General features: G+C 41.9%; 4 protein-coding genes across 4 annotated transcripts in view; 3 read left to right on the top strand and 1 right to left on the bottom strand.

Moving 5' to 3' along the window:
* The window catches only part of LOC135708448 (transcription factor grauzone-like), a 404988-nt gene that overhangs the window by 55934 nt on the left and 337069 nt on the right, over positions 1–11985 (top strand). The window lies entirely within an intron of this gene.
* On the top strand, positions 605–2189 carry LOC135708413 (transcription factor grauzone-like). Its single transcript, XM_065230514.1, has 2 exons — positions 605–861; positions 918–2189. The coding sequence occupies exons 1-2, from the start codon at positions 739–741 to the stop codon at positions 2184–2186; spliced, it is 1392 nt and encodes a 463-aa protein (XP_065086586.1). The 5' UTR covers positions 605–738; the 3' UTR covers positions 2187–2189.
* Positions 2208–3259, bottom strand: mRpL50 (mitochondrial ribosomal protein L50). The gene is made up of 3 exons (XM_065230580.1): positions 3183–3259; positions 2585–2975; positions 2208–2513 (listed from the first exon to the last, which is right to left on the bottom strand). The coding sequence occupies exons 1-3, from the start codon at positions 3240–3242 to the stop codon at positions 2278–2280; spliced, it is 687 nt and encodes a 228-aa protein (XP_065086652.1). The 5' UTR covers positions 3243–3259; the 3' UTR covers positions 2208–2277.
* LOC135708408 (transcription factor grauzone-like) lies at positions 8209–11289 on the top strand. Its single transcript, XM_065230507.1, has 2 exons — positions 8209–8358; positions 8419–11289. The coding sequence occupies exons 1-2, from the start codon at positions 8236–8238 to the stop codon at positions 9727–9729; spliced, it is 1434 nt and encodes a 477-aa protein (XP_065086579.1). The 5' UTR covers positions 8209–8235; the 3' UTR covers positions 9730–11289.

Raw genomic sequence — 11985 nt, 5'->3', positions numbered from 1 at the left:
AAGTATACGGCGAATGAGAACGACTCAAATTTGAGTTTAGTTCACTCATAATCGCCAAAAGTTCAGGAACTCAGCGATTAGTAAATTTGTCTCACGGTTTCCTGTGGAAAACCTTAAAAATCTGCCGGAAAATGAAGATATTGACGAAAATTTTATTCAGTCTCGGAGTATTACCAATAGACCGAGGGAATCCAATCTTTACTTCTCTCAAATTCGGGATTTTTTCCCTGGAAAATCCTGGGAAAACATGAGACAAATTTACTCATCGCTGAGTTCCTGCACTTTTGGCGATTATGAATGAACTAAACTCAAATTTGGGTCGTTCTCATTCGCCGTGCACCCGAAGTTCTGCGGTCCGACAGTGAGGATAACAATAACAAACCAAATTTTTTGGCTGCAGCGAAAGTGAGGATAACAGCCATAATAAAATTGTTATGGTTATTTTGCTTAACGACGTGTCCGGGGTATCATCAAAACCATTTGTGGAATAGTTCAATTATTTGAGATATCGTTTGGTTATTGTAATTTTTATTAAGGAAACTCGCACTTGAAAATGGTAGACTTGTTTTAAACGTCAGGAAGGTCAATGTACCACTAAATAATTATTGTATATGTTGGATAAAAATTAATGTTTTACGAGATGTTTAAGTCTATAATATAATAACTATTCATAAGCTATGACGATTACTGTTTTTAATTTACTAAGAAAATACTTCATAAGCTACTTAGTGAATAATAATGGTACCAAAAGTAACTAATCTCTGCCGTCTGTGTGCGGAACCTTGCCCGCCGGAAACAGTCAACCATTCCATCGAGAATTCAGAAGTACGTTCTAAGCTGGAAACGGTTTTCAACTTTGAGGTAAGGAAGGTCCATTTAAATTGGTCCTAAATCCAATGACTTCCCTTGTTTTGTAGCTTGCAATCGAGGAACCGCTACCGAAATTAGTGTGCCCGGAATGTCTTTCCAAAGTTACCAAGTGGTATTCGTACCACGAAACGGTTCATTTCAATCAGAGCCAGCTGAAGAAATTAATTTCTGCCGAGGAACCACAACCGATGCCGCAGGACAACGAAAGCTTGGGCGACGATCGTTTGGATGTGGATGGAAATGAGTCAGATTCGACGGATAGTAGCGAAGAGTCAGTGCGGAAGAAGCCGAAGCGTGCGACTACCACTGCCAAAAGGAAGTACACCAAGCGATCACCGTTGGAGAAGTCCAAACCCAAGGATGAAAAAAGGATCAAGCAGACGGAGGAAGAGAATAGGAAGATCCAGGAATTTTTCACAATAACCTGCGAATTTTGTTCGGACACGTTTGATACGTTCTATCGGCTGCAGTTACATACTCGGCGGGATCACAATGCACGAGCCAGTATCAAATGCTGCAATCTCGTCCTGTACAGGAAGTACAAGATAATCGAGCACATTGATTCGCACCTGAATCCGAATCGTTTCCACTGTGACGTATGCAATAGGAGCTACAAGAATCGATATTATCTGGAGCTGCACAATCTAAAGAAACACAGTGACAGTGAGAAACCGTTCAAATGTGACAAGTGCCCCCAAAGTTTCCCAAAGGAGTTTCTCCTGAAAGCGCACCTGCCGACGCATATCCAAGCGGAGTGTCCCCTTTGCCACAAGATGGTGGCAAATGCGTTCACCCTTCGGAGTCACATGGACATTATGCATGGGGACAAAACGAAGCTGATCTGCGAAACGTGCGGCGAGCAGTTCCGCACCAAACTGGGAATGGAACGGCACATCAAGAGGCACCAGGGAGTGAACCCAGTCGGACGGGTCCAGTGTCACATTTGCAACAAATGGGTCAGTGGGAACCCTCGAAACCTGAACAATCACATCAAGATAGTCCACAGTGAGGAAGACCTCAGCGTGCGGTGCGACATTTGTCAGCAAATGTATCCGCACGAACGAGCCCTGTACAATCACAAACGACTGGTGCACACCGAGGGGAAGTTCGAGTGCGAGTTCTGTGGCAAGAAGTTCAAGTCGAAAATCTCACTGAAGGAGCACCGCGCCTCGCACACCGGACAGCCGCTGTATTCGTGCAACGTGTGCGGAATGACGACCAATTCCAATGCAAATCTATACACGCACAAGAAGAGCAAACATCCGGAGGAGTGGCTCGAAGCGAAGAAGAAAGCGATCCAGCTGGCTTATGGATAATTTTAGAAAGGTAGCAATCAGTTTGCTTAAAATATAACAATATTATTATTCTCTATCAGACGACTTACTAGCACTGCCGCGAGCGCATCGTTCAAGGCCAGGACTTTTTTGCCACATGACCCTTGTACTTGTCCTTGTACTTCAGTCCGGTGACAATGGTAGAGCTCTTGGGGAAGGCCGACTTTCCTCCGAACATGGTGTCCGTCTCCGGATGGAAGCGAACGTATTCATGCTGGATGTACAGGTTCTCTGGTAGCTCGACCGTTTTCAATGCATCCAGCGGAAGTGTGGTATCAACAGGCGTCCGGTAGAATTCCAACGCATCCTCTGATTCGAAGGGGGGAGTGATTTGATAAGAGGTTCTTCGAGAAGAATATTCAAACAAATAACGAACTTACCAACGGATCCAATCTCATGTAACCGCGAGTTCGGCACCGAGTGCTTGAGCGCACCGAAACACGCCGCCAGGAACTGGAACTTTTGCTGGCTGGAGGAAAATTTCTGCTTTGGGTTCGTCAGGTTGTTTGATTTGGCCAGTTCCAGAATTTTGGACTGTACGTCCTCGGGAGGCGAGTACGGCTTGATGGGTCGCAAATAGCCTCGACTTGCTAGCGATTGGCCAAAGGATTTGATCTGCTGACCGGCCAATAGGGTGGCCTCCTCTTGTCCTTTCGCCGGGGCTCGCATTTCAGCAGCCTTGGCATCGTTTCTGGCCTTGTCGGTGATGCCGACCTTCTTGAACGGCTTCACACGGTTGGCGCTGGCGTAGTTCCGAACCGGGATGGATTCCTACGTAATGCATAGCAAAATTTTAATTAGGTAGGTACATCGAATCGAAACGATAAAAAATAATATCCACAATAGTGAGGTAACTCACTCGTGTACTCTGCACTTGCCCAAACATGATAACATAACCATTTTTATGAAGGTACGATATATTGAGAGATAGTGTTACCTAACTTATTGATATAGTGGCTTGCAATAATAATAACTTACGATTTTTCCCAGCTGATGCAGTGTTTTATTGCAAATCGAATTCCTAATAATCGCTGCCATGATTTTTCTGCAATCCGTTTCATTCACTCGCTCACTGTTTTTTTTTTTGCGATTTGACAGTTCACTCCCAACGCACGCTGTGAACTGAGTGCTGTGAGAGTATACGTCATCACGGTGGTGCTCATTTCCAGTGTAGCTCACTAAGAGCAACCGTAACGGTCGTTGTCATTTGCGCGACTATTTTAACAGCGCACAGCGCTCTCATTTTGGTTTAGTCACTCTTCTCCACACCGGTCGCTGCTATCGTGGTTATCAATTTACTCACCTTTGTCCGTACCGGTAGTGAGCATTTTGACGAATAGCAACCATTCTCCCGCGCTGCTATCGCGCTGCCAAATTTGGTAACGCGCTTCTCACCGAGAAGCCGACTGCTATTTTAGTTACTCGTATGGCAACCCCCGATACGGTAGCTGCGCTATGATGAGGGCTGCTAAAATGAGTTTAGCAGCGTGCCGTTACGGTTGCTCTAAGGGCAACTGCACTCACGATTCAAAACTGATGGAGAGTTATGGAAATAACAACAATCAACACGAAACTAACGATTTTAAATTGGCTCACTATTGCGACATTTACACCCGTTTATACTACTCCGAAATACACGATTATCACAGTCGAATCTCGCACACGATTTCGCTACCTGCAAAGTTGTTCTACTATCCAGGTCAACTTACATTTTTATAAGGGGTTTCAATTACTGACATCACCTCATTCTAATGGACTTGCAGCTTTGACAGCTGTTTGTTTTTGTTTTGTTTTGCGCATCGTTGATTTCGTTTTCGTATTAAGTGAAGAGGACTTTTTGCTTGCTGAAACCGTTCGGTAAGTTTTCCTCGCTGTTTTCAAGCTTAAAAACACAATGATTAATATTATTGACTACTGTTTAGACACTCTCGACATGGAAAATCCGATCCGGGACGATGACCGTTCCATTGAGGAGGATGACGAAGAGGAGAAGCCATACCCGGAAGAGCACCTGTTACATTCTGACGAACTCCAAAAAGAAGCTGCAAATTGTGATGCACTGAATCTCGGAATGGAAATCGGTGAGGAAGGTGGTACTGGTTGCTTGGACCAAAGCTCAGAGAAGTCTACACAGCAAAAAAAGTTGGTGAATATTACATCGAAACTGCTGCAACCAGGTCAATCCATCGGTTGTGTAATATCACATTGTACGATGTACATCGATTTTGCGAACAAAATTATATCCATTGATGTAATATTGTATCTGCTTTTTGCTAGTAGGGTTACGGTATGTAATGTGGGTCTAGTCCTTTCATTCGGCCTATCACGCAAATAAATAATTAATTAAGGAATATTACACAAAAAATAAGGAAAATATTGATCACTGATGGTTGATAAATGTGTACCACACACAAATCAATTTATATCACAACATTTCAATACATTTTCAGCTCTCGTAAGTAATAAAACTGGTTGAGAATATCACAATGTTCGGAGTTTTTAGCCGCCATGACTTATAAGGTTAAGATGGGAAGGTTGACTGACGATCATCAAATGGCCTGATTATGGCATTTATTGATTGGAATTACCTGATAATACACACTAGACGTAAAACTTACAGTTGCTGTTTGAATATTTTATGTTTATTTTAATTGTTTAACAACGTTTTCACAAGTAAAACATGGACCCAACTTTAGGGACACATTTCTTTTCTATGTTCCTAACTATGGCCCATGAAATTCATTTGACAGCATATAGCAATAAGAGTAACGTCAACAATGTTGTTTTGCATTTGGATGATAAGGAACGAACAGGAAGGGAGATTTTTTCTGCCAAACCTGTATAATGAACATCACAATGTTCTGATTTAGATATTCTGCGGTCAAAAGACGATCAGCGAAATTTTTAATTTTTAATTTTTAAATTGAGTGATTTAATGTAGTTTTCGTAAAATTTTCTCTAAGAAATGTTTTGAGGAATGAAGAGCATTAAGTTAACAGTGATAGTGATAAAAAAAATACATCAGAAAACGTTACCAAGAGCGTTTTTTTGAGGATCAAACAAGATAGGACGAAGTTGCATCCATAAATAGACCCAATTTGGGGACAATAGACCCATATTACATACATTTCCCTCGTGAGTTATTGTCTTAAAAAAAGTAAGTTTTTCAACTTTTCGTGGTTTCTGATAGCAAACGACATGATAAGCATATCTAAGCATACCATTTAGCAGTAGAATATCGTTTGCAGGTAAATTCATTGATGAGTTATGATTAAAAACGTAATCGATGGCTGCATATTAGACCGAGGTTAGGGACGTATACCCTACATCATTATTTCATACATCAGCTTGAATTACGTTGATCGAAATTACATTTTTTTTGCTGTGTAGTGGATCGATCGACGACGATGAAACTACTTTGTTCGTCGTCAGCCTTGTTGTGTCGCTGCGCGACTTCAAAGGACAAACTTCGGCGGGGGTGCTCGATACTTGATTCATATACGCTGATACCGTCGAAGAATTCCTGCATAGCGTATGGGAAAAGTCCAAAAAGCATCTCATCCGGCGCACCAAATCTTCTGTCGAGCTGCTACTTCACAAATATTCGCTGACAGTCAATTCGAAGACCGTATGGAAAAAAGTAGAGAAATCATTAATTGACACAATTCCAAGAAATCGTCTAGAGTACAAGATGCTGAAGATGTTGACCACATGATGTAAAGGTATTAGTACATGTAAATGTATCTGTCAAATTAAGACAAATATTTGTCTCGTGTACTAATACCTTAAGATTTTACGAAATGGGATGTGAAATATAATACATGAATTTGTTGTGGCTTATCCGAAAACAGGTACAAAAGAGTTTTATTTGATCAAACCAGAAATGTGTTGACGGTTCATCTAATTTGAAGTCCTCTTGGTGCTATTTTCTTCAAATTCAAACGCCGACAGGTTCGATTGATCGTTTACAGTAGGATCAAACTTACCACCTTTCATATATCCGCACTTCCGGAACAGGTTGTTAATATTATAGTTGGAAAAATGTTTCATTATTTTAGCAACCATGTATTTGAAGCTGATTTTTCCACTTTCATCGTATTCACACTGAAGCCGTTTTTTGCACATTCCGAAAAGTACCTCGATTGGGTTCATATGGGGACAATAAGCTGGTAAGAATACCAAATGTATCCCCAGTGATCTAAAATAATACACCAAATTGGGGTCACAATGGATTCGTGCCCCATCGAGAATCCAGAGGGAATGGAACCCTGGATGGTGTTGAACATGTCCACTGTTAAGAGCAAACATTGTACAACACTCAAAGAATTTAGATCGTGTGAATGTTCCTTCAGTATGGCAAACTTCTACCATTCCACCTTGCCCTGCAAAACACAAAACCGATTCTCGAGGTTTGCGAACAAATTCACCTTTAAACAGAAGTCGCTTTCCACGAACTCCGAATCCTTTTGTTCGTAACATTGCCTTGTTATCGAAGCCCACTTCGTCAATGAACAAAAGGTTGTGGTAATCCCACTGCAGAGCTGATAGTTCATTAAAATATCTGATAATGTCACTTTCACGTATCTGTATGGCTCTTCGTTCAATTGTCTTCCACGACATTCCTTCGTGATGAAGAATTCTACAAATGGATGCTGCAGAAATGGTTGTATGGAAATGTTTTAAAAAGAGTTTTGCTGCTTCGTCCAGGAATGTAGTTGGCTTGGATTAGTAAAGCTCCACTAGCCATCGTCGTTATTCCGCCCCAAATTTTTGTGCTGTTCTGGTATAGCTGGTTCGGTTGAAGAATCCATCATCCTCGTATCTTCGTATCCAGTTAGAAATTGTCGTCTTATTTTTCTTGTATATTATGGCTAGTTGTGCTCTTTTAAGCCCCAAGAAGTAATAGCCATACAGTACATGATAAACTGTGTTGACTGTAGCTCGACGGTTTTTCACCTCTACCAGAATATTCGCCATATCTAATTGAACAGAGCAACATTATTCAATTATGTTTTTAATTAATAAATGTATTCTTTTTTAATGTTTACCAGATCACTTCTTCTGTATTAATGGAAATGAAGTTCACTCACAAGGAATAATAATGTTTTGAAATCATTTGTTTGTAAATAAACACATATGTTGATCAAACCGAACGTCACTGTAATGTCAGTTTGACAGTGCGAAATAAGAGTTGAGCCGCGGAATGATTATCACAGAAGTCGAAACAATTATAAAAGATGCAATAATATTTAGTTATTTAAATATTTAGCAGTTATAACAACCGGTGGAAACTAACGATTTTAAATTGGCTCACTACTTGACTAGCCTATTGGTACCAAGCAAATCGGTTCGAGGGGTGAATCGATTAGCTTGGGACCGAAGATAGTATCAGAGCTGAGCCAAAAAGTTGAGCTCGTTTCTTCGGGGCCTTCTGGTCTTAGAGTTACCTCTATGGTTATAATGTGTGACATATCACACAAATCTTATAAAACTGCCGAATTGATCGACAAACAAATCATCAAAATCCATTGATTATTGGCAAAGCTATTAGCATTTAAAGTCTGACCAATTTTCGTTGCAATTCCCTGGATTGGCATCCTTCCCGAAAGACGTATAGTCCTGCGTTAAAAAATAACATACCCGAACGATAACCTAGATGATAAAACTAGTCCATAAATGGTTTGGATGATACCCTGAACCCGTAGTTTAGCAAAATAACCATTAAAATGTTATTAGGGAGCACTGGCAAGTCTTTTTTTTAATAAAATGCTCGATAAAATGCATCTGAATGATTGTCGTTCCCCTTGGTAGATTCAGTAATAATCGAACTGGGTAAATTATACTCATATTTGGTTAGTTTAAAAAAGCGTACACCCTAATCCGACAGCGATTTGTTTACGGCTTGCCAAACCAAAACGATTGTAGTTTTGTTTACAAATTATTAAGCGAAGGGTTTTGGCGTTTTTCGGGAATTGTTAATATTAAATTAGGTATTTATTGATAATGTGTAGTTTATTAGAAATGAACTAAAATGGTGGCAAAAGTAAAGAAACTCTGCCGCCTGTGTGCGGAACCGTGTTCGACTGAAGCCGCTCATCATTCGATTGAGGATCCTGGAGTACGCTCCAAGCTCGAAATTGTTTTCAACTTTGAGGTAAGCAGGTTCAGTTGGATTAAATTTTGTCCTAAACCGTTTGACTTCCTTTGTTTATAGGTTCCGAGCGGGGAACCACTGCCGGAAGTGGTGTGCCGGGAATGTTTTTCCAAAGTTACCGAGTGGTATTCATACCACGAAACGGTTCGCTCCAATCAGAGCCAGTTGATGAGCATAGCTACTGCAGAGGAATCGCACTCGGAACTCGCAATGGGTTGCGTAAAGGTGGAAATTCACAACGAAGACTATCATGCAGAGGAAGTGGCTGATGCGGCAGCGGATATCAAAGAGGAGGAAGAGGACCAATCGGATTCGAGTGAGAGCAGCGAGGAGCCAGTGCGAAAGAGGCCAAAGCGAGTAGTTGCTACCGTTAAAAGGAAGTATACGAAACGATCATCCTTGGAGAAGCCCAAGCAGGATGAGAAGAAGGTAGAGCAGATGGAGGAAGAAAATATGAAGATTAAGGAATTTTTCAAAATCACTTGCGAGTTCTGTTCGGAGTCCTTCGACGCTTTCTACCGGTTGCAGTTGCATACAAGGCGGGTGCATAACGCTCGAGCCAGTATCAAATGCTGCAATCGTGTGATGTACAAAAAGTGCAAGATTATCGAGCATATTGATTCGCATTTGAATCCGGATCGGTTTCACTGTGATGTGTGCAATAAGAGCTACAATAGTCGATACTATTTGGAGCTGCATAATCTGAAGAAGCATAGTGACAATGAGAAACCGTTCAAATGTGATAAATGCAAGCAATGCTTCCCGAAAGAGTTCCTCCTGAAAGCTCACCTGCTGACGCACATTCAAGCGGAGTGTCCCGTTTGCCGCAAGATGTTGGCGAGCTCGCTTACGCTTCGTAGTCACATGGCCCTCATGCATGGCGACAAAACGAAGCTGATCTGCGAAACGTGTGGCGAGGAATTCCGCACGAAGCTGGGAATGGAACGGCATGTGAAGAAACACCAGGGTTTGAATCCGATCGAACGAGTTCAATGTCACATCTGCAGCAAATGGGTCAACGGCCATCCGAATCTGAAGGCACACATAAAGACGGTCCACAACAAGGAAGACCAGCGGGTTCCGTGCGACATTTGTCAGCAGATTTACCCGAACGTGCGAGCTCTGGGCAATCACAAACGGCGGGTGCACATCGAGGAGAAGTTCGAGTGCGAGTTCTGCGGCAAGAAGTTCAAGAGGAAAATCTACCTGAAAGAACACCGAGCCTCGCACACCGGACAGTCGCTGTATTCGTGCAACGTGTGCGGAATGACGACCAATTCCAATGCGAATCTGTACTCGCACAAGAAGAGCAAACACCCGGAGGAGTGGATGGAGGCAAAGAAGAAAGCGATCCAGCTGGCTTATGGGTAATTCTTGAATGGTGTTGTCGGAATTAAGGAGGGTGCAGGAGAAAATGAATAGCATTCATAAGTTGTAGAAGTGAAGCAATAATATGTAACTATATTGCAACGTTGGATCATAAACAAGAAATGAATGTTAGCGGCACCGGTGGTGTAGTGGTAAACGTGAGCCTCTCACTCCAAAGAACCTGGGTTCAATCCCAGTTGGCGCCGTCGAAATTTTCTGAGGCATAACATCTCTGATCATGCCTTTCTTCGGAATGGAAGTAAAGCTGTTGATCCCCCGGTCCATGAGTTGATGGTTCGATAGGTAGGTTCCAGTACAGTCGAACTATTCATAGTCTGGCGGATAGGATCTCGGGAACCAATTGAGCTGTCCAATAGCGGAACCAATCGAGCAAATCACGACCAACAACAGAAAAGAGCACATCAGCTATTGCGAACAAAACTTCGGAAACCGTTTTCTCGTGATTCAAGGCTCGCCTACGCAAACTAACACTATCTTTGGGTTAGGGAAAAATTCCCCTATCCGATGATGCCGGTAATGTGCGTTCGATTGTCGAGGAAAGAATAATTGACGTTTTGTTTATAAAAGTTGGTATGACCTTTTCAATTGTTGGTCTACAATATATTGAATTGGTTCCGCTTTTTTGATAGATCGTAATTCTATCCGCCAGACTATGAATATAGCGACTATAGGGTCCAGGTATGGGAGCTGCCTCCTTTGCATCGGTAGCAGGTTTGATCCCGTACTTGCTTTTTTGCTTTTGTTGTAAGTTGCTGTAAGAAAATAATACAGGAATATCCGCTTTGCCATCCGTCATTTCTTAACAGTCCTTCAACCAACTGAGCAGACTTTTTGTGAGTGTAAAGTTTGTGGTTGGCTCTAATTACATAAAAAATCAGCTCAACCAAGATTGCTGGGAAATGGCGGTGGGTAGATGGCACCACTCATCGCGTGAATTGGGGATTCCTATATTATTTTCTTATAGCAAAATGAAAAAAAAAAACAAGTACGAGAACAAACTTATTGCACAGATAATAAACGGCCAACTTCCACCAGAAACTTGTGTAAAGATAAGTGGGAACGTCGCCGTTACGTAGCGCTAGCATCTCCTGATTTCCTCTATAAATTTTCCACTTTCGACCAATTAGGCGCTAGTATCGAGAAATTTTCAGTGGAAAATTACCACTCGGCGCTACCAGCACTTAGTGTCTAGTGCAAGTTGTGCAACACAAGCGCCATCAGATTGTCAAAAAGGGTGTTTAAGTGGGAAAGTCGCCGTTAGTGGCGCTTAAGTCGAATAGGAATCTTTACACTAGTTTTTAGAGATTCGACTTAAGCAGTTGCAATTTTCAACAGAAAATGTATCGACAATAGCGCCAAATTGCTCGAAAGCGGAAAATTAATAGAGGAAATCAGGAGATGCCAGTGCCATGTAACGGCGACGTTCCCACTTATCTTTACACAAGTTTCTGACACAAGTAACCTACAGGAATGAAAACAGAAATAAATTAGTCTTGGCACCCTCCTTATTTCCGAGCTTATTTCCTTCAGTTGTAAAGTAGCTTAACGATCGAACAGTGTTTTGCGTGAAATATACATGTACATACATAAATAATAATCTTAATACTGTCTCTTACTTGTTGCGTCAGTGTCCTTTGTAGCAGCGCCAGGTAGCTATGAACACAGAGAACAGACGTCCAACTTCCACCAGAAACTTGTGTAAAGATAAGTGGGAACGTCGCCGTTACGTGGCGCTATCATCTCCTGTTTTCCTTTAAAGTTTCCACTTTCGATCAATTTGGCGCTAGTATCGATAAATTTTCTGTTGAAAATTACCACTATGCGCTACCGGCACTTACTGTCTAGTGTAAGTTTTGCAACGCCACCGCCATCATGTTGTCAAAGAGGGTTTTTAAGTGGGGAAGTCGGCGTTGGTGGCGCTTAAGGTGATTCCTTGTAGGGTCCACAAATGGCCGCCACGTAGGCTATACGTGCACTTCCACCACAGAGAACAGACGCTGAGACTCGAACAAAATTCCTCTAAAAACTTGTGTAAAGATTTCTATTCGACTTAAGTGCCACTAACGGCGACTTCCCCACTTAAAAACCCTCTTTGACAACATGATGGCGCTGGCGTTGCAAAACTTACATTAGACAATAAGTGTTGGTAGCACCAAGTGGCAATTTTCAACAGATAATTTATCGATACTAGCGCCAAATTGGTCGAAACGGATAAATTTATAGAGGAAATCAGGAGAT

The sequence above is a fragment of the Ochlerotatus camptorhynchus genome, unplaced genomic scaffold, assembly GCF_037179485.1.
Source record: "Ochlerotatus camptorhynchus isolate MF236.1 unplaced genomic scaffold, CSIRO-AGI_Acam_v1.1 ptg000330l, whole genome shotgun sequence".
In the NCBI taxonomy this organism is placed as follows: domain Eukaryota; kingdom Metazoa; phylum Arthropoda; class Insecta; order Diptera; family Culicidae; genus Ochlerotatus; species Ochlerotatus camptorhynchus.
This window is presented reverse-complemented; position numbering and strand designations above follow the sequence as displayed.